General features: G+C 40.7%; 1 protein-coding gene across 6 annotated transcripts in view; it reads left to right on the top strand.

The window, feature by feature from the left end:
* The first annotated feature begins 2,445 nt into the window (after positions 1-2,445).
* Positions 2,446-26,379, top strand: part of LOC111071375 (A disintegrin and metalloproteinase with thrombospondin motifs 8) — a 54,436-nt gene continuing 30,502 nt past the window's right edge. The window contains exons 1-3 of one of the 6 annotated variants that reach the window (XM_041594263.1): positions 2,446-3,585; positions 11,300-11,421; positions 17,748-18,194. In XM_041594263.1, coding sequence (XP_041450197.1) covers positions 11,353-11,421; positions 17,748-18,194 — 516 coding nt within the window. In that variant the 5' untranslated portion in view covers positions 2,446-3,585; positions 11,300-11,352. The remainder of the gene's footprint in view (positions 3,586-11,299; positions 11,422-17,747; positions 18,195-26,379) is intronic. The other 5 variants (XM_041594267.1, XM_041594261.1, XM_041594262.1 and 2 more) reach the window with 5 other exon arrangements.

Genomic DNA, 26,379 nt, shown 5'->3' with positions numbered 1-26,379 from the left:
GAAGTCGAAGTCCCGCTGCACTTGCTCACTATTCTTGCTTTTATTCACTTTGAGTCACTCGATTTTGTTCCAAAACCTGATTAGTTTGCTTAGTTAGTTCGACTTGTACATATTACATAATTTAAATGAACCCAAAATTTTGTTTGACAATTTCGTAAAATTATTCGTTGGCGGATTCGGATTTGTTTCCAAACCTAAATCCCAAAAAACCATCGCTGCGTGAAATGTTGAAAATTATGCAAAGTTTGTATTGCTTTTCTTTGTTTTGTTCGTTTTAGTAGGGAACACTCATAAATATCAAACTTGGATTGGATGGCTGCCCTGTAACAGATTTTTGGCTTCGTTGTTTTTTTTGTATCATCTTTTAATGCTTTGTATGTTTCATTTGTATATGTCTGACGCCTTCTTCACTCATACTTTACATATTATTTGGGGGCGGAGCTAAGCGCTAAGACACTGAGAGAGGCAGGGGCCAACATGCTGGATCTCTAATGAGTATCTCAGCTTCGGTTGCCCAATGAGTTATCTTCCGCTCTCCCCTCTCTTTGGGTTATGGATGGGAGCCAATTGACATTGACCCCATGACTTGACACGGATTAATGACCGGTGACCTCTTACATGTGTGGATAGCTGGAGCTGATATCTGGAAGAACTGTAGGCATACATAGTTGACAGACAATTTTCAAAGTTCATAATGCTTCATAATGCTTATTGGGCGGTGCTTCTCTAAAGTTTCCAAAAATCTCATTCATCCATTGACAGTTACATGCGCTGACTATTGAAATTTACTCGCTTTTTTCGGTCCGTTGTATGTTTCGGTCTTAGAGCTTACACTTACACTTGAACCGTACATTTGTTCTGAGCTTATGACTTCACCTCCACAATTTCTCCATGAGAATCCCCAGAAGAAAAACTTGCTCAGAGCCAGAAAATATGTAAAATGTTGTATATATGTCATGGAAATAAAGTCAAATGAAATGTGATGTCAAGCTGTGAGAAAGGCGAGATTGGGCCAATGAACAGCGTGAATTTAAGACAATGCTAATGAATGCAAAGTAATTAACACGAAATCCGCATGAAAGTAATGGGTTCAATTGCCAAAACGAAACCTGTTAAACCTTTGGTGCTGTGGTGTTGATGGGGGCGGAATTCACAGCTCATTAATAGATTCGTATCTTTGGCTCCGCGGTAAATGTCGCCTGAAATGTTATAGCTGAAGATCAGCGGAGATATTTGTTCTGCTTGGGTTCGTATAATGTAATAATGTTGGATTTCTGCATGCAAATGAGGGGTGATCTCTTATAAGGCTTGCTGAGAAACGAAGCCACTGGAGCAACTTGTGTGCATGCGCTCAGACGTTGACGTTGAGTCATCTCCATTGTTGTTATCGATCAAGTGATTGGTTCATTGCCGTTTCACCCAAAATAAAAACAAACATTTGTTTCTCCTGCTGCAGGTCTTACGTCGAGGGTTCACTGTACCTGCAATGCACTCGGAACTGTGCTCATTGTGATCTTCGCATCGATCTCTCAATGTGTGACAATTGCCTTTTTAATTGGCCCACTTTGAATGCCTTAGCCGTTGATCTTTACGTGGGAGTCAAATGAGTTTTTATCAATGTAATCATAAATAATTTCACATCGCCTCTGTCATTGAACCTGATATGAATGAAATGATTTCAGAAAAAATGCTCTTTGTTAGCGATTTACCTTGGTTATTAATCATAATTAGATGGTGTCCCAAAGAGAACGGGAAGTGGATTGTATGGGTCATTGTAAGGAGGACCTTTATCTTTAGAAAAATATAGGTTGGACCTTGATTAAGAACTCTCATTGCAACATTTTTGATATGTGTGGGTAGGCATTATGTATATATTTGATTACATTCATTCATTTGCAATTTCTTCAGTATACATATATGTATTTGACTGATGCCATGAGCTTTTTAGATCAATCTATCACTGGTTCTACCGTTAGACGTGGAGCACGACTGGGATGTTCTTCCTGGATTAGGGGTCAGAGGGTTCACTGCTTTAATAACAGTTTCTTAATTAATATTTCCTTTGGTTCGCCAATTAAACAATGTCAACTGTTTTGGAGTACAATTTTCCATGTGAAGATTCCCCAGTAAAGATTAATTAAAACAAATCTTTACAACATTAATCATGAAGCAGCAGCAGCAAACAGCTTCACTCAAACATGAGTATGACCAGTCTGTCTCACTCAAAACGTTTGCTCAAAAGCTAAGCCAGAGGGCAAAGCTTAAACTATGGAACGAAAAATGCAAGTATTTTCTGTTTTCGCTTTCGTTGAAAGCTTTCAAGGCTTTTGGCTTGAAGCCAGCGAGTCGTCTAGCCCCATTCCAGCCACGATCAACGGTTTGGCCCAAAGCTCCCCACCACTCTCAGTTTCTGTCTGTCTGTGCCTCTCGCGTGGCGGCGTAGCTATTGCTATCCCGTTTCCACCGTCAGCTTTGGATCAATTTTGGACTCCGGCGAGCGTCCCAAGCGAACGTTAACTTCAGTGTGCGCCGACCAGTTTCCGTAGACGGCCACAAAAAATTGTAAACCAAATAACCAAAAACAAAAATTCAAAAGTCCAAACGGTTACACAGATCGCTGCTGTACGGATACTCCCGAAATCCCATTCAGAATCCCATTCAGTGCAGTGACAAAAGTGACGTCAAGGGAGAGCTCCAAAGTGCAATCCAGTCCCCGTCCAGCAGCAGCTCCGCGTCAAGCTCTCACTCTCTGTCTTAACAGCCGTTTTCGTAATCGAATCGTGCAAAAAAAAGCATAAAAAAAGTGAATCTGCTTTTAAAGTTATCTTCGACTCCATCTCGCTCGCACCCAGCTTTTGATTTTTGCGTCTGTTTCACTGCCGTCGTCGTCGTCGTCACTCTCACCGCCGCTGTCGCTGTTGAAGTCGCGGTTTATATTGTTTATGTTTTTTTGTGTTCTGAGCTGCTGCCCTGCTTGCTTGTCCCGCCCCAGCCTCCTGCCCGCTCAGAAGGTTGAGAAGCAATAATAAAAGCAATACAAGCACAATGAAACGAAATTGAGTGAAAAATGAATTTCGCTTACAGAAAAGCAACAAAATAAAATAAGTTAACAAGAAAAAATCCGCTGGCGAGCGAATTTCACGCCGTATTTAATCTTTCCCACTGACCGCCTCCAGCTTAATCGCTGCTCGTCTTTCTTTCCGTTCCGTTCGCGTTCGCGTGTGTTCTGTGCTCCGGCGTTGGGTCCAGCTTCAGCTACGGCCACGGTTCTGTTCCGACTTTAAATTCGATACGCTTCCGCTGCTGTCTTCTGTCTATCGTCGCGCGTTTATCCTATCTAGAAAAGCACACGGAGCAGAGATTAGAGATTAGAGAAATTTCAACCCTATTCGAATTTAACAAGAAGGATCTGTACCACCACCACTGCCATTTCTTTGGAAGAGTTCTTGAGTCAAGTCAATCAGATTATCACAGTGTTTTGTGCCTTTATATGAGAGTGCTGCAAAAGCTTGGAAATTTAATAAAAATTAGTTTGGTTCAAAGCTCTGATTTTGCCTGTAATACACAAAACAGGAACAAACTTAGGTGAGTTCAAAAATAATACATAATATACATATACATATACTCGTACAGATGACTGAGGATAGAATATACTACGAGATCAAGAACTTTGTCTTTATTTATTCTGTGGAGAGATAAGTGTCTAAGGAATCATTAAAATGTATAGGAAGGGAACCTATGACCAATAAGTAATAACCACTATAAAGTACCCGATTTGAGTAATGCGAAATTTTGCGCTTAAAGTGAAATCATTGAAAATAACCCTAAGAATTTGGTTTTATTTTTTTCTTTTTCCTTAGTACCTATCCATTCATCACATGACCTTCTTCACTGTTATCAGACTTTTTTCCCTCCTAGTCAGCTACTCTGGCATGTCACCACGCTAGATAAATCAAAAAGAGGAAAAATATTAATTTACATTGGTCTTTGATATTTAACAAATATGTATAACAAAAAGTTGTTTAGTTGGCTTTTACTAATTTTCAGACAAGTTTTTGTTCAAATTATTACTTCATATGTGAGTTTCGATTCAAATATGACGGGCATGCTAATTATTCAATCAAACAAAAAGGTGATGGGAACTTTAAGAAATACATTTCTTCGGAGGGGGCAGTGGAATTTTTCTAAGCCGAATAAACTCATACATATTTGGTAAAAAGAAATAGATATATAATCTTTAAAAACAATTCCTAGGGGAATCCAAATATAACTTCTGTGAGCCATTCATACATATTTACTTATGTATATGTATGTATGTATTTATTTACATATCTACATACATACTATTTACATATTTACATACAATCGGCATGGGAGGGTGGGATAAACAAGATCTCTAAAGCAGGATCCGGCTCTGGGGAGGAGAACCCAGATATTTATATGTATGTACAATGTACATACATACAAAATACAAAACCTACTACTTGTACAAAAACTTTTGTTTTAGTTGGGCCCACAAAATGGGCTTGTTTCCCAGTGGATATTGAGTGGAGCTGGTTTTGTTTTATATATTTTTTATATCGCTGCAACAGCTTTTCGTGCCACAGTGTTGTTGTAGGCTTATTATCTCACTGTTGCTGGTGTGTGTGTGTTTGTTGGTATTCGGTGTGCTTTTGCGAGGCTCGGACCAACGCGATTTTGTAATATGGCTACAGTTATTATTGCCCGCTACGCTTTGCTCTCCTTAATGTTGTTGCTGCTATTGCAATTATTGCAGTTTTTGATTTCAACAAAGAGAAAGACTGTGCAAGAGAGTCAGCTGGAGAGTGGCAGAGCGGGCGCAGCTCTCCAGCTGAAGAGAGAAAGAAGTTTTGAGCTTTTGCCTCCGCCTTTGTCTGCTGCCCGGGGATTATTGCAACTTCCTATGCTATTGATATTCTTTGGAAATCATGCAAACAGCCCTAGCACGCCTATACATATATTCATATGTAAAGATATTTATGTACATACATATGTATACTTTTGTATATCCAAGGGTTTAAATTCATTTTTCTTTTCGGGCATTAATTCACTTGTGTATCCACTGATAGCGCAAGAAAGACGAAACTCGAGTAACCTGTTAGATCGTATTTTTGACTATATTTCCATTTGCTGCCATTCAACATTCATTCAACATTTAGTGGTTGTTTCTACTCATATTTGTTGAAATTTTCGTTTGATCAACATTCATGGAATAGTTGCTACGCTCCGTTTAGTCCATGTACTCAAGTTTATTTGTTTTACACTCCACAGAAAACATTTGTTTTTCTTCCCCCATTTTTAAAAGGGTTTTTTTTACAGTAATTTAGTAGAAGATGGTAATATCATATTGTACTGTAAATAACAGTAACTTCTTTCAAAAGAATCTGAAGAAATAAAAATTTGATTTACTCCGGTACAAAAATTTTCATATTCCATAAACTGTTCGTTGTTTAAAACCCTAAATTCATTTATACAACTTTAATACAGAAAATATGCTAATTTTCCGATTGTGGCAACACTTAAAAAATAATCTAATGTTTAATTTTCCGTTAAAAAAAACGTTCAGTTTGCGCAGTTGGTGGCTAATTTTTTCATAGGAAAACCATAAACAATGGGCCATAAATTCAATTGGTTTTCCATTTAAATTTTATGGAAATCATTAAAAAACGAACAAAATATAGACAAAATCGAAATCATAAAAATCAAAACCAAATTGAAATCAAATCTAAACTTAAAGCAAACATTTCTGGCAACGTCTTCTTAAATTTCAATTTCACTTTCATTTTTTATGCGGTTTACAACTTTTCCGACAGTTGCCGGCTTTGACCACAGCAGTGACGTCGACGCAGCACGCAATCAGTTTATACCGTTGTTGCTGATATTGCATGTTGTAACAATAGTTGGAAAATTATAACAAGAGCAGCAACAGCCAGCGAGAAAAACAATTCGATACATTAACGTCCACAGAAAATATTTTCAATTCGAAACTGCGAACATTTTTTATAGTTAAATTAAAAAATATGCGGATTGTGTTGGTATCTGTTCTTTGGCCCAATATTTCATATATGTAGAAAGTTGTTTTTCCTTATTTTTTGTTGTATTAGTTTTTTCCTTTTCTCTGCTGTCATTGCATGCGCATCTTTAAATTTAATTAGCTTGTCAGGTTACGTATACGCAGCGTTGCTTCTCTTTGCCTCTTATTATCTTCTTCGCCATTTTTTCATGAAATTTTTCAATATTTGCACATTTTTTTAATAGTCTCTTAATGAGTATCTACTCAAACAGGTTTAGGCATTTATTTACTTATTTCTCTCTTTCTCTCTCTATCTATCTTTTGAATAAATGACATTACGTGTACGCACTGTATGGCTCGCTGTGCTTTGCCCCATGCCTTTGATTCTCTCTATGGTGGATTCTCTTGGGTGGAAGCAAAATCTACATAAATTAATAATTTGCATGAAAACAGATGTTTGAGGCAAAAGTTTTCCAAACATCTAAATCCAAGGCCCTGAAACGGGTTTAGAAGCCAACAACTTTGATGATTTCAGTCAGCGAACTCAGACTTTAAATATTAATCAAAAGATACAGATTCAAAGATTTTGTTAGCAAGTATTTTAAGGTTTCGCTTTTTTTGTTTTTGCTTCTGGCCAACAACTTAAAACATTTGCACAGCTGTTTCTTCAGCTTCTGATGTTGTCTGCAAAGTTTTCAACACCCGACTCAAGGTACAAGTTCCCAAAGCACACATCCATTGTCTAATAAAAATGATCAAGACAATGGGCTAAAGATTCGCTCGCCCTTATCAACATACACACACACACAGGGAGAAAATGAGAAAGAGAGACAGAGAGAGAGAGACTGAAAATGTTGAGCAAATGCAAAAAGTTCAGGTCACAGACATTTTACGTAATCTCCGCCTCCACCACCACTTGATCGCTGTCTGCAACTTGCAGCGAATTGTGTCTGCAAAATACATATGTACATATGTATGTATGTATGTACATATCTGAAAAAATGTATTATCTTTTGTGCAAAACGCTCACAGTTGAACTTTGTTATGTCACCTTTGTGGGGTGCGAGTATGGGCTTGGGTCTGGATTGGCCTGTGTATTGTATTAACTACAATCCGCATTACTCATGTGCCCTGAGGGCTCGGGCTGGACCCATGGCCAGAACTAGTGCGGGCTATTAATTGATAAATTAAGTTCATTACCAAGCGAAATGCAAAGCCAATTACACGAGGTAGACGTCACTGGCGCAGGTGCTCACCATCGAAACGATGGCTATCAGCCAACAGAAGCAGCACCCGAATTTACTAAAAATCAGCTGTCTGGAGCAGGGGCAAGAGGTGGCGTGGCCCAGAGAAAGAAAGGGACTGGAGGAGAGAGGTGCTGGCCCAGTCCAACTGTCAATGTCAATTTAGGTAAAACGCTGACGCCCCTTGAAAACAGAAACAGCCAGCGACGGTTTTACAACAGACCACACCAAACCCGCTGCAGCAGTGGAAGCGGCGGCCAAAGCAACTCAGATTGTTGTGTCAGCAAATTCATTAAGAAAGCAAGGGAGATGAAAGCTAAAACCAAAGCCATCAACCACACAAAAAATTCACATAAAGCCGAAACAGACGCTGACGCTGGGGTAAAAGCCAGCCAAAAAAAAAATAAATAAAAGTGAAAAAGACTAAAATATATGTATGGCCGAGTGCTGGCTGACTCGCAGTCGGTGGCATAATTATGCGGAAGCTGACGATGCAACTTGCTTTCTGCCTCTTGCTGCGGCTGCTGTTGTCTCTTTCAATGGTTTTTTGCACTGTTCCAATTCAGTTCCATTTCCACACTTTTGAAGCTGCCCTTCTGTTCGAAATTTGTTGACATTTGATGATGCGTATCTTTTCTTCATTCCTCTTTTTGTGGAGGCATATTCCAATAATTATATAAAAATATGAACGGGAATTATGCAAGATTGAATATAAATCAAAAAATAGTTTTGCCATAGCCATAACCTTGAGCTGGCTGCGATTTAGATTTATGCATGCACGCATATGGCCATTCGGCCGATTCGACCCTAATCGACCTTAATTATGCAAATGATCGACTCAATGAAGCTGCCTGCCATTTTGTGCCGCTTCTACAGAGTATCTCGCCTTCGTTTACCGCATAACAGTTTCTGTTTCTTGTCTTGTTTGGATAGAGGCAACCATACTGAAAAAACGTTAAGTTTTATCCTCGGTCTTAATCACAACAATTCGATATTCTTTGACACATTTGAATTCAATTTTAATTTGAATTGATTCTTCCATGCCTTTAATTCATTTTCGATTTTATATTTGGGTGAAAGGCTTGACAGAAGTTAGAGTTTACCTCTTTTATCATTAAAGGCTTTCAAGGTAATTTGCTGACGGATGTCATTTACACTGATTTTAGTAAAGCATTCGATTCTGTAAACCATTCCCTTTTAGCACAAAAACTTGACCTTTTAGGGTTTCCGCCTAATCATTTGAGATGGATTTCTAGCTACCTTCGTTCTAGGTCTCAAAGAGTCCTCTTCAAAAACTCCTTTTCTTCACCTGTTAAGGTTACTTCTGGAGTACCACAGGGCAGCCATCTAGGCCCCCTACTATTCACACTCTTTATTAATGATCTGCCTTCAGTATTAACAAACTCTCGAGTACTCATGTATGCGGATGATGTTAATCTTTGTGTCCAGTATAAGGACATTTCATTTCACTCTCGCTTGCAATCCGATCTCAATAACTTTCAATCATGGTGTTGTGCAAATATGTTACACCTAAATGCCTCGAAATGCAAAGTAATGACATTTCATCGCTCCAGCCCCCTTTTGGCTCCTTATAGCCTCTGCGGTGGTTCTCTTGAGAGAATTACCTTGGTTGATGATCTTGGTGTTAAATTAGACCCAAAGTGAAAGTTTTCTGAACACATTTCTACCATGGTAAATAAGGCCATGGGTGTGCTTGGGTTTATAAAGAGGTGGTCAAAGGAATTTGACGACCCCTATATAACGAAGACTCTCTACATCTCGCTTGTTCGTCCGATTTTAGAGTACGGCTCTTGTGTATGGTGCCCCCAGTACAAAGTACACCAGGACCGTATAGAATCAGTCCAGAAAAACTTTTTACTTTTTGCTCTGCGTGGCCTTAACTGGGATGCAGGTGTGAGACTGCCATCTTATCCTCGTAGATAGCTTTTAATAAACCTTCCAACCTTAGTTAGTCGTAGAAAAATGCTTGGTGTGATTTTTATGCACAACCTGATCAAGGGTGACGTAGATAGCCCTGACTTGTTGAGCCGCATAAACTTTACGATTCCTATTAGATGTACTAGAAACTTCATTCCTTTGTTCCTTACGCTTTGTAGATCGAATTATTCCTTGCACGAACCATTTAGGGTACTTTGCTCGGACTTCAATTCCCTCTACCACATAATATCAACTACTAGTTCCCTTCCTCTTCTTAAATCACTAATACTAACATACCTTTCCCGTAATTAGTTATATTTTTTAGATATCTTTGCATGTTTAGCTCTTTGAGTTGTGTTTAGCTCTAATTTTCCTCGAATTTTAGTCTAACACCTATCTTTCCTGCATGCTCGCGATCGGTTCGGTAACACGCGTCGCTCGTAATGCGGCAGCGCCCCTCGGTCGGTTGGGCGGGAGGAGGGCTGCGTTTCTGCCTGGGTTCCGCGCGTAACAGGCTTCGGCTTGGTGTCGCATGGGCCACTTGATGGTGCAGTCATTGCATATCAACGTCCAGACAAACAAACAAGAACGATGGCTCTATTCATACTGGAGGTTATGTATTATTCTGATTATTCATTCAAACGATTATCGGATGGTTGTATTCATGAATGATGATTTGATGACACATGATTTACATATCTCGATAGGGGGTTTCTTGGGTATAATTGTTAATGTACATATTTAAAAGAAGTTTGCTTTCTAAGTCTTTTGTTTGATCCTTTCTTCCTTGCTTAACAGAAATAAAGCAGAATAGCTTAAAAGATTTTCTTCGACTTGTTTTGCCACCCCTTAAAGGCCTCCAATCCCCTCTGGGTTGACTTGGTTTTCATTTTCCTATGAGAGTGCCTGCATTAACTATTAAATACTCAGAACATTCTTATTCTGTTGCACACTTGTTGGTCTTTGGCTCTGACTCTTACTCAGGCCTTGGGTTTGAGCTCTGTGCTCAAATAGTCCGGAATCGGAAGAATAATAGCATATACATATGTAGTATCGCCCTGCCAAGTCACGCCCCTCTGATGAGCTCTGCTGTGAGTCCGTCCGTTTATCGTGTGTGTTTGCTCTTGTTAAGGGGAAAGGGGGAAATCAAATGATACTTGCGCCTAGACTTTCTTTGTATTAAATTCGGGCCATCAGAGATCTTGCAACATTTGCATGGAAGTTGTGCAAACGAAACCTTTAGGGGGAAGCGGGCAAATAAAATGTCATGCGATTTATCGTAAATGCCGCCGAGAAGTTGCAACATGAAATTGCAGCTGCTGAAGCAGTGCTGCTGCTGCTGCTGGAGCTGTTGTTGGTCAGTTCTGTTTGTTTTCTTGGTCGGTTTGTCAAAAGGCTTGGATACAATGGCATGACATGGGATGGGATGGGATGCTGTTTGTCTCTTGCAACGCATCGCTGCATCATTATTGACAATTAGCAGCATTTGATGCCGGGGCGGATGTGCTAAAGCTACAACAGCAGCATCATTAGCAATCAGCAGGGCCGGACAAGATTGTCTTACAGTCACGCGGCTGCTTCTTGCTTCTCGGCTTTATGCAACAATTAATTACTCAGCCATAGGGTACGAAAACTAGGTTTTGCAACTAAATAACAATTATTAATTGAACAGCCATACTCGTAGGAGCGATGCAGTTATGAACACTGTCGATGATGGCATGTACTTACTATAGGTACTTGGCGCACTGAAATAATATCCATTTGAGCATGACCACGAGGTGTAGGGGTATATTTTCCGTAGGCTTTGCATTCCGCAATCGGTTAAGAGAATTGTTAAGTATGGGAATGGGAAGTATTACTTACGGTAAGGATAATAAGAAGCGTAATATGAGAGATTGGTGAATAATGAAGGGAGGCAACGGGGAGAAGATATAGGGGAAAAAAGGGAGAAGAAAATAAGAGTAAGGAGTAAGAAAAGACAACGAGGAAAATATTTTCCGAAAGCTTTCGTTAAGGGTAGCCATCAGACGAAAAATGTTCACTAATTATATATTAATCGATTATTTTACTCTTTCATTTTCAGTTTAAGAGTTTAAAGGAAACAACGTAGCGCACTCTAAGCGAGCTGCACGTAAAATGACCTTTACATTGGGCCTCATCACAGCGCTACTCCTGGCCAGCACGATATGTCAGGCCCTGCCAGATGTAAGTACAGACAGAAAGCACTCCAAGTGCACTCCCTGTGAATGCCAAGTGGTGTGGGTCACGTTCAGTCGGTGTCCCAGAACTCATCAATCAATTCAATGCGATAAAAATAACCTTTGTGGTACTTACCACAGTCAACAGGGTAAAGTTGCCGTTGAACAAAGCTAAGAAAAACCCCACAACAAAAGGCCCTCAGTCGACGGTTTCATTGTCATTCGCATTGTGCGTAATTAGCATTTCAAGCAATAACGAAAACATTTTCTGTATATTAATTTAATTACAAAACAGAGCACCCGAAGAGTGTCTCGTTTACCTACTCGTACATTAGGAATACAACGACATGTATTCTGTATTCGTTATTCTGTGTATGTATGTGTGTGTGTGTGTGTATCTCATTGAAATTCAACTGAAGTCAGCGCTTTTGATTGTCTCGAAGAAAAAGCTTTGCCAACAAAATACTATCCCAAGGTCAAGAGTAAAAAGTTCTTGTAATTATTTCCAGTATCATCTGTTTTTCTTTATCTTTCTTTCTTTTTTTATCTGTCCCTTCCAGCATGTCTGTCTGTGGTTATACCCGTACTCAAAAAGATTCAAGGGGTATATTAGATTTCCGACCTCAAGTATATATATTCTTGATCAGCATCAATAGCCGAGGCGATATAGCCATGTCTGTCCGTCCGTCTGTTCGTCTATCCGTCTTGATGAGCGCCTAGTTCTCAGAGACTATAAGAGCAACCAAATTTTGTTTCCAGACTCATGTGATATCACACGGCTACATTATTATAGCAGAGTAAAGAAATTAATTTGCAGTTGCCTCCCCCACCTCCTCCAACGCTGCTGACGTTACTTTTTCTCTTTCTCGCTCGCACACACTCTGCCCTATGCAGTGCGCGACCTTTCGCAGAGAAGATGTAGAATCTACATTGTGCATTGTAATCTACATTTCAGAAGTAGAATAAACATGTTAGATGTAGATGACAGATGTAGCAAAAAAGTTGAACATATTTTAAAATTCTACATAAATCATAAGCTCACAAATTTATATACGGGTATAAAAGTAGAGTCGCGTACAAAGAAGCGACTCACACGTTCTTTCTCGTTTTTTTGTAATCTCTTTCACTTTTAGATAACGTTTAGTTGAATTTCTTGCCACAACTATCGCTTAGCTGATCTTTATATCGATCCAAAGGCTGATTGCTTTGACAAAGATTTTCTTAAGCATTTCATTTGGTTAGTTTTCCGTGCAAGTTCGTGCTTGTGGAGACATCGACTCGACCCATAGCCTTGTCATAGTCACATAAACGGCGCTTGCAACATGATGCCCCATAAACGACTTCGTCTCCGTCTTGCACTGCAATTAAAGTTGACACGCCACAGCGACAGCGACAGCAACAACACCAAAAACTATGACGAGGCCCTTCAAATGGCAGCCAACCATAACCAGAAGGAAGAAGAAGCTTCGGGCACCGAACCACTGCATACCCTCCTAGCACGATTGTTTCAACTGGGCCGAACATAATAAAATGGTGATTCGATTTTGAAAATATAGAAAACATCCGTAGTTACATATTACTCGTACATACATATATGAACGTATATGCATAAAAGTAAAAAAATCTTTTGGCTCTCCTTTATAAGTCCGTGAATGTTTTCTTCTCTAAGAGTACAAGAGTATCAGTACTAAAACTGAAGTACAGAAACCCCGAGCCGAGCAAGGCAAGACATGCAAAACATGCAAATCACAGCTAGAATATCGATGCAAAAGGCATGAGTCAGCTGCTGTTGCTGCTGCAGATCTTGTTAATGTTTCATGTGCTGTCAAAAATGAAGAAACAAAAAAATGAGAAATCCCATTCCGCCTTCCTCCATGGTCCATGGCTATCAATGGCTGGCCAAATAAATTAAGCCTTTAATTGTGAAATCAAGAACTGTTTGTAGCGCTTATTCCATCTGGCACGATTCTCTGTGTCTGCTGCAGGATCGTTACAGTTGTTTTTTATGAGATAAGAATACCCTTGCAGAGGGTATTTCGGTTGTGCTTTGATATTTGCTGCGTCCCTAGTTTTGAATATATCTGGCTATATAAAATTCTGAACCATTCGGATATAGCCATGTCCGTCTTGATGAGCGCCTAGATCTCAGAGACTATAAAAGCTAGAGTAACCAAATTTGGTTTCCAGACTCATGTGATATCACACTGCTACAAGTGTATTTCAAAATTTTGCCCCGCCCCCACTAAGGACGAAAATCTGTGGCAGGCACAATTTTAAAGATAAACTGAAAACGCAGTATCGTAGAGAATGACCATATCTACCAGATTACCGAAGCTGAATCAGATCGGATCATAATTATGGCCATAATGAAGAAATTCATTTTCAGTTGATTCCCCCGCCTCCTACAGCAAGAGACCCGCTACTCATTCTCTTTCTTGCTCGCACACTCTTCCTCGTTATGTACGCGAGCGCCCTCTAGCGGAGGAGATGTATAATATACATTGTAGATGTAAATAACAGATGGAGAAAAAAATGTTATCTGTAAAATTTTTTTTAATTCTAAAATTCTAAAAAATCATAGACTCAAAATTACTGACTGAGTACGGGTATAAAAGTAGAGTCGCGTCCCCAGAAGCGACACACACGTTCCTTCTCGTTGTTACTTGTCTTTGTCTGAAGTTTTCTGAGACTTGGCACGGCTTGAGTTCCGCTTTGTCTTGTATCCGTGTCTGTGTCTGTCCCCTTCTGGGGTCACGTTCTCCCCCGCTGTGTCTGTGTAGGTGTATGAGTGGAGGTGGGTGGAATGTCAGTGTATGAGTAATTGCTGACAGATAAAGAGATTATGCAATCGCAAGCGAAACGTCAAATATTCGATTATGAAAAGTGGGAAAAGCAGGACACTATTTAAGTTTTTCCTCGTATTTATCTAACACTCCCCAGTCCAAGAATATTTCAAAATGTAAACTCAACCTAATGAACTTCTATACTGATCTGAGTTATGTGTTTTTGCATACACAAAATTGCCATCACTCTTAGTGTGCGTCCGTTCCTCATTTATGCCGGCGGTGTCGTAACACCCTGAACTTTTCACACTTTGTTAATCTTTGACAGAAGCATAAATCCCAAAATAAAGAGGAGGAAAAAACCTGAAAGTACTGAACACTTAGCGCCGACAGAAGCAGTTGCTAATTTCCGCCACTTGTCAGCCGTGGCGTGAACATGGCAAGGTCAACACACCCAAGGAAATGGAAAGAAACGAAACCCAAACACACTATCGTAATTTAGTTCGCAGCCCAATGCTCAACCCTCAACCCTGCGCAGTCCTCGGATCCATCTTCAAGCTGTTGCCGTTGCTGTTTCTGTTGCTTGCTTTTGAAGTGAATAATTTCTTTGTGTATGACTATGCGAAAGGTCGAGTGACACTCTTTCGTGCGTCGATCGGTTGTTTGACTGTTGTGCGAGTGGTGCTGTTGCTGGTGGCTTGGTGTTGACTTTGACCGGCTAGAAAGAGAGGAAAATAATTGCAACATACTGAATGTGACTCTAGCTGGTGCTGCCATAAAAAGTGTATTGGCCTCAGCCAGAGCCAATTTGAAGCACACTTTTTGCGTTAATATGGCGGCTACACCTTTTACTTTGACTTGACTCTGATTGCACTTGGTCGCCATAGCCATAGTCATCACCGTCGCGTCGCGTCGTCGTCATGCCGGTTATATACGAGTATCGCTCTTCGAGTGGTCTGCCGGGCGTATGAGTAATCTCACACAATTTCAGTAATTGCCCGAGTCAGCCATCGCCATCGCCATCGCTTCGACTACAACAGCCAGCCGACAAATTACGAACAGCAACAATTTCACAATATCCGTCATTGCACTCGGCGAAAACCAAAAATAAAATCAAACCTAAGCCTGGACAAATCGGTAGGTAAACAGCGCCTGCCGGAGCCGGTGCTGGTGCCGCTGCTTGTGGCAGCTACCAAATCGAAAATCGCAACTGAAAAACTGCCAGCTAATCGATTCGGATGACAAGTTGCAGTAGGTTCTGGTTTGCTACCATTCTAAAGCGTTTGCTTCACCGTTTCGATTCGCCTCTAGGTTCAGGCATCTTTAAAAATGATAGATTGTATTTGAATTCTTTCCAAAATACACTTCAGACACATTTAACAAGATCATTCGCTGCATACACTGCATATTATAAACGAACATAATGTAGAAGCAAGTACCTGTAGTGCATTATTATCCACACACACTCAAAGCTCCTTCATTGGTTTCCTTATTTGGGACAGCTGCCTTCCCTTCCCAGCTGAGCTCCGACCCCGTCCCTGGCTCTCTAATCGCCGATCGCTGATCTTGTTCATTGGATGCCGCCTTTTTTGCATAATTAGTAATTGCTGATCGAAGTTTTTCTCTGGCTCATTTGTTTTTAATTGCAAATAATTGGCCACAAGGGCCAGTGCTAAGTGTTGATTGGTGTCTGGGTGTGGTTTTCGTTCCCGTTCCCCACAGCGGGATTTGCATATCGTGTAGCGAGAGCACTGAAGAATATTGGATAATTCGTTGCAGGTGCAAAGCTTTCCACATATTTTGCTTGTGCTGCCCAAGAGCCCTAGTGTCGAATGGTGTATTCAAGACCAATGATTGCACTCGACTCGATGCAACAATCACAATCTCACTCGAGTGGCGAGCTCAACGCGTCATCGAAAGAGTCTCGTTTTTGTCTGCTGTTTTCCTTTTTCAAGCTTCAGTTTCACTTTCAATGGGGCAACGACGACGACGACTACACCAGCAGCGGCAAAAGTTGCTTCATTTGCAGCAACAGCTGGCTGGCTTGGCTTGGCTCCGGCTCCTGGCCTCATGTGCGACTGTTGTCTGTGGTCAAAACACGTTCCAAATGAAAGTAAAAACTCTTTGGCATTGTCTACCCTGTGTTTGGTTTTTTTCTGGCGTTTGTTCACCTGCCTGCCTCAAATTATGTTTCCACTTCGACTGCAGAGGTTCGCATTTCAATTGTAAAAGAAAAAGAATCATTATGCTGGCCGTACCGTTATGGCCAAGAGCAGCGGCATCTCTGCGTACGAGTAGCTGTAAAAGTGAATCTCGAATCTCGTTTACCTTGTCTGCTTCTTCGTTTTTTGTGAATACATTCGCCATCATTTAAGCTCCATTTCTGAGTCTGGGTCCATTTCTGACTCATTTTAGGCCATTTTTGGCAAATTAAATGCAAGATATTTGCCTAAATTGGGGACCGCTTGCGGCGTAGCCAACAAGTTCGTTGTCTTCGCCTTTTGTTATTGGCTGCCCGCTCTGCCTGTTTTTTTGTTAACGGAAATTCTAGTCAGAGCGACTGACCCTGTAACAGATCTGATTATTTGTTAGTTGGAATTGCAAGTGAGATTTAGATTTGACAGATAAATAAAACGGGAATCCAATTGAAGAACTAAAAATAAAGCAACATTATTGATTGAAGGGCTACATGTGAGAGGATCTATATTTGTAAATTGCATTTAATTTGAGTTGGAAATTCAAGAGCATCATGACTTTAATGTTCTGGCTTCGAGCAGGAGGAACTAAAAGCTGTGTCCAAGAACTTATTTGATGAGTATTCATTGGCATTTACATATCACTTCATGAGAAAAATTCGAGTGTAAAATATTATTAAATCAAACCAAAAATTTCCCTTTTTTAGAATGAGCAGACTTCGTAGATTAATAAAACTATTTATAAGCAATACCAATTGGCCACAAATTAAAAATCCATTAATAACAATATGAAATTAATTTATATTTAATTGAATTTCTCAATTACGGAACTATTGGCGATAACACAAAATAAAATCAAAATAACAATAACAATAAAAGAAAATAAAATAAAAAAGTTTACACAAGACGGCCAAGATTGTTTTTGAACTTCAGTTTCTGGTATTTCGCTTGATTCGGAAATACTTGAATATACTCGTACTACGAACATGTGTGTGACTTTATAAGAAATCTATCGAGCAACGCATTGACCCTGACCCAGTTTTTGAAGACGAATACTCAGAGTGTAGCCTAGCCGAGCTCTGGCTTTGGCTTTGGCTCTGGCTTAGTCGTTAATCTCCAGATAGCACTTGAGAAGCGGCCCAATGCAAACACGAACCGAATAGACGGATAGCCGAATAACCGAATAAACGCATGAGATCGTTTCAACAACGATCAACAAACACTCGATTATTGCATTGAATTATTGATAATTTTTCAATTAACTATCAAACAATTGCTACAAATTGTTGCCACCGCCCGGGGAACTCATTTTTGATCACCGACTTTAAATGTTTTCTTTCTCCTTGTTATTTTAGCTGCACAAGCACATGTCGTCGGAGCAGCTGCAGTCCGTCTTCCACGTGGACACCCACGACGCTGTGCCCCACTATGAGGTCGTCCAGCTGCTGCACCACGACAACCACCAGCGGCGGCGGCGCAGCATCTCCGACAGCCAAAAGGCGGCCACGGCCTCGCACCTTCCGCCCCACCACGTGAAAAAGGATCTCAGCAAGAACTCCTATTACAGCGAGATGAAGCATCAAGCCATGTCATCTGGCGGCAACCATCTGTCCGGCCTCGACGTCAGCGCCATTCAGTCCCACAACGTCTCCTTCAGCGCCTTCGGACACCACATGAACCTCACCCTGCGCGCAACAAAGGGCCTCTTCAAGGATGCGCCCCACCAGCTGCGGATGTGGAGCGTGGGTAGCGAGCCCAATGCCACCCACGGCCTAGACCTGCAGGAGATTGCCCAGGAGGAGGTGAGTCCCAGCTGCATTTTTTTTCGAATTGTGGGGACTTCCATAAGAGTTTCAGTATTTTTTTAGTACTCGTATTAGTGTAGTATTTATTCTGTGCGAAGATACGAGACAACGACAACGAGACAACAATGTAGAAAATGTTGGGATCCAATTATATAGTGAGGAAACCAATTTTCTGTGGCTGCCTCCCTTTATCACACTCGCTTTCTCTATATCGTGCAGTTTGTCGCTCGCAGGCGGAGTGGGGTAGAAATACTGGCCTTCGTTGGTGTGAAGAGAAAGGGAAAGAGAGATATGTAACAAAAGGTGCGGTATGGAAATATAATTGGGATGCAATATTGGCTATTGGAAGAAGGATAGAGGAAACACGATTATTAAATGTTTTTGGAGTGACTATTGCTGCATCCTTTGCCATAAACCTTTTACTAGCATTACTCGAAAATTTCTAACTAATTTTCCATTTCATTTATTGTACACCCGATTTCTTCAATTGGCTTCCCTGCCCTCAATTGCTCCCTTATTGTACACTTCCCCCACATATGTACACATCTTTCTTTTATTGCACTTTCATTGATTACATCACGGCGGGTAACATAAGAAAATGATTATAGTTACTTTTTTCTTTTGTACGTTTTCTGATTTGCTGATTCGCCATACTTCCGCTTGAGGTAGGCATATTTTTGCTTCGTTATTTCTTTTGTTTTGTTTCTCACTGTTTTCCAGCTGCGCCTCGTCCAAAGATTTATTTTATTTTGTTTTGTTTGATTTTCTTTCTTTTCGTTTATCTCTGTTTTGCTTCTCTGATATTTCGTTGCTTTTATTGCCTTCTGTACGTGTGCAGCGCCTGTGCTGTGTACCTGTACGCGTATCTAATCAAAATTAATTGGCCATGCGATAAAGAGATTAGACTCAGGCCGCGCTTCTTGTATTTGTACCACACTTGTTGAGACCGCGTTTCATTACATTTGTTTTTTATAATTTTGTTTTGTTATATGTTTTTACAATTTACAATTATGTACATTTTAATGGTATGAAAAAGTATACACATATGTATGTATAAGAAATATGATATTAAAGTCAAGAACTTACAGAAATCCGCTTAGTGGTCTGACTGTAGATCTGACTATATTCTGATTGACTCTAAATGAAATTTAGTCTAAGAAAAATGAGGAAAGAATCAACTTGCTCGTATAGTATACAAGAGATAGACAATTATCAATAAGCTTAAATTTGAGATGTTATTATATGTGGTAATTCGATAGATTTGATTACAATTATTATTGAGCAGGTTCTATTTTGGCAAAAGAGAGTTATTAGATCTGGTAAGGCAGGATATTATTCGGTTAGACAAAGCTTGCTTCTGTTGCTTCCAATGGGCATTCTAAAGCTGGCCATATTTTTTTGGCTTGAAGATCCTTGAGGCGATTTTCGCGAAAGATCTAGTTTCTCTTTCAAATTTGTCCTAATTAAGATATTTGTTGCAATAGCAGTTGCTTCCACCTACAAGTTCCCATTAAATTCAGTTCGCAAACGTTGGTTTTTAACCATGAACGTGACTTCTCTAGAGTTACGAGTAAAGTTCACTTTCTATTCATGCTGGTGCTTTGGCTGCCGCCTTCTTTGTAGTGGGCGTGTTCCTATGGAGCACAATCGATTGATCGTACTTTTTATTACCAGTTTTACTTCGGCGCCTATTACCCGGGTGGGTGGGGATTGGAAGGAAAGGGTGACAGGTGAGGAAAGAGGGTGGAGAGAGAGAGAGAGAGGAAAGGATTTCACACACAAAATAATTTTGAATGCAAGACGCAAGACTTCGGAAATGAAAGTGAAATGTCATGTCAGACGACAGCCAAAACGAAAAAAGAAATGAACCCGGCGACCGAACTCTTATGGCTTTGGTCTGTTTCAGCTTTGGGTTTTTTCATGCTGTTTTTTTTCCAACTTGTTGTGATTTATGTGTGATAATTCAAGTGTTAAGCCTCTCGCCGTGAAATGCGGAAAGATTTGTACGATGTTTCTGACATTTTTTCTTTTTTTTTGGGGGATTTGTACATATTTGCTTTTTAATTAAAACGAACCAAACTGCATGAACATTACTTCAGTATTTTCTTTTTGTTGGATTAAGAAACCCACGCAAGACCTCTGTTCTCCTCTGAATATCTCTGACTTGGCAATTATTTTTATTTGGGTTTTTCGTTGCCGTGGTGCACTCATGCCACAAACAAATGGTCCCAAGATATACCCCACATAACTACAACAATTTCAATGTTTTCTATGCTAGATTTTTTCGACTTTTTTTTTTTTTGGTAATAGCGGCACTTTGTCAGAGACCTTCTGAGCACCAGTGAAGCGAAAAAATGCCCAAGAAAAACCATTTATTCTAATTTCTTGTTGGAAAACCGCAAAAGCACCGAAAAAAATATTATTCCATTGATCTTTGGTCAATAGAACTGACTCAGTTTCCACGTTTTAACGACCTCCGTCGCGACGAATGGAAATTTTGTGTGCTGTAGTTTTTTGTTGATGGATTCGCTTACTGCGAAGTTAATCACAAAATAATAATTTCAGTTTTTCGGAGTGCAATCTCTTTTTCACCCGAACACAAATCCAAATCATTTCATGCGCTGAAATTTCTCCTGTTGAGCAGTGTTTACCGTAACTTACCCTACCTCCACTTGGTCCCACCCACTCCCACTCCCGCCGCATTACGAGAGACGAAACGAATGGCAAACACAAGGCGTCGCCGGGCACTCCCACTGCCGCATTCAATCGATGAATGCTATAGGTTTCACACAAAGGTCACCCACGGCCACAAAATAAATGCCGAAAATAAGGCGAAATAAAACAAAAGTCACTTGGTTGGGCTCTGGTTTTGGCTTGGTCCGAAATGGAAGCTGCCAAAAAGGGGAGCGCTAAGACAAGTGAAGGGGGATAGGGGATAGGAACTATTTACCAGAAGTTGTGGGAAAGGGATTGCTGGGTAGAATTAGGAATGAATTTGGAATTATAACCTACGATTACTAAACAAGAACAATTACAATGGGAAATTTAAATAAGTACTTATGTATGTACACACATACATACAAACAGTAATATGAAGATCAAATAAGAATCATTAGTTTAAGAAATAACTGAACGGAGAAACAACGTATGTAGCTCAAGAGCAGTTTCGAAATAGAATCAAGTACAAGGGCTTCTTGAATATTAAATTGATTGAATTCCAAATTATAGGCTTAAAAACGTAACGCGAAGAGATCAAGAGATTGTCTGCTTGATTCCCATAGATCAACCCTGTCAGCTCAAACCACAGACGGGAGACAATAGATTTGGGCTTGCATAGCCGAAAAGTGCTCAAGGTAGTCGATACCAATTCCTATATTTCTCTAGGTAGACCCACAGTGGACAGTGGACCAATTGCCCATAGCTCGTGAAGAGCATTAAGATACCCCTTGGTCTAGACTTGGCAACCTGCCATTTGGCCCGCACTCGGACTAAGACTCATACTGAGAGTTAGACACGGGGTCGGTCTGTAGAGCTTAACAATTACCATAAAATCGAAGCACAAACGAAAGACTTGTGCAACAAATTCGAGCGTTCAAATCGCTATGCGATCCCCAATTCTATCCTGCCTCCCCTGGCACTGGCAACACTCAACAACAACGAGTCGAAGCGAATTGAAAGCAAACTAATTGAGTTTTCAAAATGCATTTTTGATGGGTGCTGGCAACTACTCGTAGATTGAGTGCATAATTTAAAAAAAGGTTGTGTGTGTAAATACGTTCATTAATGAAACTCTAAAGCATTTGTGGCTGCCCCATGCCACAGCTCCTCTGCTGCTGTTGCTGCAGTTACACTCAATGGTATGTATCGTTGTCATTGCAAAACGATTTTAACTTGTTGGCGGAGAAGAAGCATGATTAATGAGTTGGCCGATTTGGCCGCTGAATGAATTTGAAATTAGCTCACTATGTCTCTCATTCCCTATTTCTCTTTTTCGCTTTCTCTCTCTCTCTCTTTCTGTCTTTTTCTGAATGCGCGGGGGATGCAAGTTACAAAATCAGAAAAAGTGGCAGGGGCAGAAACTGTTAAAGAGAGAGAGAGAGGACAGCTCGAGTGGGAGGCAGGGGTAGCTGCCAGGAAAAAACATTGCAGGCTTAGAAAGCAGTTCAGCTTGTTGCCGACTGCTGCATTTCGCTATCTTCTCTCTCTCTCTATCCATCTCTGTTTGTGCGGCTGCGGCTGCAATCGGTTGCATAATGCTGCCAAGTTGTTGCCGCGGCCTGACATTTTCCCCTGTTGCGGTTGCTGTTGCTCCTGTTATGCTCATGTCGCAGTTATTGTTAACTCAAAGCGGCTTGTTGCTTTGTAGCCAACATCCAACATCCAAAATGTTCGTTCCCTTTTTGCCTGCCCCATTAGAGGGTTTTAGCCTCTACCAGATATGGATATGGGGCTCGTTTGGCGAAAGATCAAAGCAAGATTTGATGAGGCTTGCTAGCCGATTCGCTTGGGGAGTACGGCAGAGAAAGTCTCCCATAGACTTCTAGGCCTCCAAAAGATCTCTGCTCAGCATTTGCCTCCGCTAAAACTCAGTGGGATACATAATTGACCGAATAATGGACAAATAATGGTCCACTCCAGCCTTGGCATTGTATTGGAATCAAAAGCCAAAAAAAAAAACAAATAAAGCACAAGTCTCGAGTCCGATATGTATGTTTGTATGCAGTTCATAATAATGCGTAATAAACTGGATAGCTGCCAAAGCAAATCAGGCATCCAAACATACACGCATGGCTAAATCTGAAGCTCAAATGGGCCCAACGCGGCGTATGCGTAGCGACGTCAAACAAAGCAAAAGCAACAAAAAACGAACGAGATAGTCAACAAACAAACGGCATGAACGGAGAAACGCCTACAAGTCGTCTAATGCGTTAATTGTCATTTAACTTGGCTAAATGGCTCGCGAATTTGTGGTGCGTAGTGGGCGGCGTACAATCGGAATAGTTTTTTATGCCCTGAGCTCTCATTTTGCTTGCCGCGAACAATGGAAAATTAGCGCTTTCTGTTGGCCAAGTTAGGGGCCTGGGACTAATGCCTTAACATTCTTCACTTTTCGCTTCGACACAAGGGTTCAGGGGCTGATTTTCACTTGCCAAGTTCGCTGCTTTAGGTCATTGGTTTCTTTCTTGTCCCAACCTAATTTGCATAACAAAATGGCAGGAGAAAGAAAAAAAATCGTGTATAATGTGGCAGTCAGGAAGTTGTTAAGTCTCTGGTCTTTTACTTTCATTTGCAGCATCAGCCGAAGAGTGTTGAAGCTAGAGGAGTTTAAATGATATATTTAGAGGATTGGCGTTGACGAATGAAAGTTTTGTGGACCTCTTAAAATACAATTATTTTGGTGGCCGCTAAAATCAGATAAGTGTATAACTAACTGTTTGGGTATGCAAAAAAAATTGGTCATGCATAGGATATTCCTTTGCATACCTTATAAATATCCATTTACGAGTCTTACTCGAAGAGAGCTTTAGTTAGAGAGAGACAGAGGGCTCTCTTAGAAATATATACATACACACATAAGTATACATACATACTTCATGTATACTTTCTGTGCGTTACGTTCTGACCAATTTTATGTTATAAATGTGTAAATAAACATTTCTAATTAATTCTCAAAAAAGAGCGTTCGATAGTCGACATCATCATATTGGTAACTCACTTCCCTTCCAGTTGATTCTCTAAGCCTAAGACACCTTCTCTTAACCGGCATTCAGAGTTGAGAAATCCGAGCTCTCCTCTCCGGACCTTTCCCTCCCTACAAAAAGCAATCTCTCATCTATGTACATATGGGTTCCAATCAGAGCTGAAAGTATCTTTCTTTTCTCTTCTGTAATGAGCCACGCAGTGAGAAATAAAACCTGCTGGCAAAAGCCTTTGGGGCAAGTGAAATGGAAATTAAATTAAATTAAATGGGCGAAAAATTCGGGCCGTTACATAATTCCATAAAAGTCACTACAAAGAAATGAAATATACGAGTACATTTTTTGCTGGGACCGTCTAATCAGAGCGCAGCGATTTGCATAATGTCTTGTAGCCATTTGTTATTAAACAATATACGGCGCCATAAATATAAAACTGCCTTCAAAGATAGGTTCACTTCAATTGCAATCGAATCGAAGTGAAAAAGTAAAAACAAACAATCCACAATTTGCAACTCAACTAATTAAAATTGCAGTCGCAAGAGAACAAAATAAGTCAAAATGAGAACAGCAATTGTCAACACACATTCACACACAGACAGCACACAGCTGGGCAAAGGAAATTGGTCCATGCAAAGTCGAGAGTCAAGAGCAATAAGTGGCCGACTGACAGTTCATAAATATGGCCAAAACACTTGGCCAGGCTCCAAAGAGTTGACAACACGAGCTGCTTTTGGTCTCCGGCTCCAACTCGGACTCTGACTCGGATTCGGATTCATGGCAGCCGAAATACGTGAGTCTTGTACAATATACTACACGTATACGATTGTGTGCGGCGTGGGGGTCGCCACTTGCCACTTGTTGCTTTGAACTTATTTTCCACAAGGTCGTCGTGTCCAACTAGAAAATACCCAGCAAATACAGCGTAAACGACAGCAACAACAAATTAAGCCATAAATGCTAGCTGCACATGCATTTGTTGTTGCTGCTGCGTGTCCACACGCTTTGACGGTCATCTAACAAATGCCACGCCCCGTTCTGGACAGCTCAGTAATTCGATCGAGGCGATAAATAATTTCTGCACTCGGGCGTATTTCGGGGAAGGCAGAGATGAGGAACTCTGGATAATATGTCTGAGTACCTTTCCACCCTTTGACACTTGATGGGGTAGTTCGCAGACCTCAAATTCGAATGAAAGATCATCTAGATTCCTATTGGCGAATCTAAAATTTTACTCAATGTATCCCACCTTTCGTAAACAAGCGTCTAGATTAATCTGAGCATATCTTTTGCTCGACAGTTCCCATCGGGCGATAACCATTGCCAAAGGCCAATGGCTCTGACTCTGACATTAACTTTTATTTCGATTTTGGCACTTGGCTTACTTTTCCATATGCATTTGCAGCTCCATTCAAGTGGTATGCGGCGATTAGTAACTGTATAGTATGCTCTATGCTGAGGGGCAGTTATGATTTATGCCTGTAATTTGATAGAGTGCCGGCAAGACAAGTTTACGGTGGACCTATGCCAAGTCTGCTGAGTCTGAGTCCAATGCCAAATGCTGATGCCGATGTCAAGTGTCAGATTACATTTATTTCGATATTTATTAGAGAAATCCACTGAGTGGAACCGACCTGGAACTGGCCCGGATGGCTACGCAGCGGCCATTTATTTAATTAGTTTGGCCAGACCACGACTAAAGATAAACCATCGCAATCAAAATGTATGCTAATGCTATACTAATATCCCCGGGGTATACCTACACGTACACTCGTACGAGCATCGATCGACGATCGAATGACCAGCACACAAAAAAAGAAAACACAGAACGAATGTCGATGTCAAAGGATTGGAAAAAACATTTGCAGAATCGAAACCAGAGCACTTGGCCAAATGTCAAAAGCTTAGGCTTTAAGCCAGGCCAGCAGCGCCGTTTTCATGGTCAGTTCAGACTCTAGGCTCTGCACCGGCACACACGGCGTATGAGTGACGTGCATGCTGAGGCGTCACATTTTCTGACCACTAGCATTAATCAAAGCTTGGTCTACTGCTGCGCTACTACTACTACCTACCCCACGCTCCTCGCTAAGTGCCCCGGTCCTCCTTCTCACTCTCTTTCTCTCCGTACCCGGCTAGAGCTGCATTTAATTAAATTTACTCGCTAACCACGCGTTTTGTCTTGGCCAGCGCCGCTTTGGCCAGCGGCCAACAAAATATACATTTGTTAGACAAAAACCCAAAACGAAAATGGCTTTACATTTTCAGTTGCGGCCACCTGTGACAGTGGCTGGGTATTTTCTTTACATACACAGATTGGTGTGCCAGGAATTGGGACCTTCAAAAAAATGTTAAATTGTCTTTATACGAGCATATTTATTCAGTATATGAGAATACAGAATTTCGACGGCGGAATTCTATGTCGTTTCTTAGTTAACGTTTCTGAGTTTCTCTACAAATATCTGCCCAACTAAAACATTGATGAGGCA

Source organism: Drosophila obscura, unplaced genomic scaffold (assembly GCF_018151105.1).
Source record: "Drosophila obscura isolate BZ-5 IFL unplaced genomic scaffold, ASM1815110v1 contig_25, whole genome shotgun sequence".
Classification (NCBI taxonomy): Eukaryota; Metazoa; Arthropoda; class Insecta; order Diptera; family Drosophilidae; genus Drosophila; species Drosophila obscura.
The sequence above is the reverse complement of the archived record's forward strand: the minus strand, read 5'-3'. Positions and strand labels throughout refer to the sequence as shown.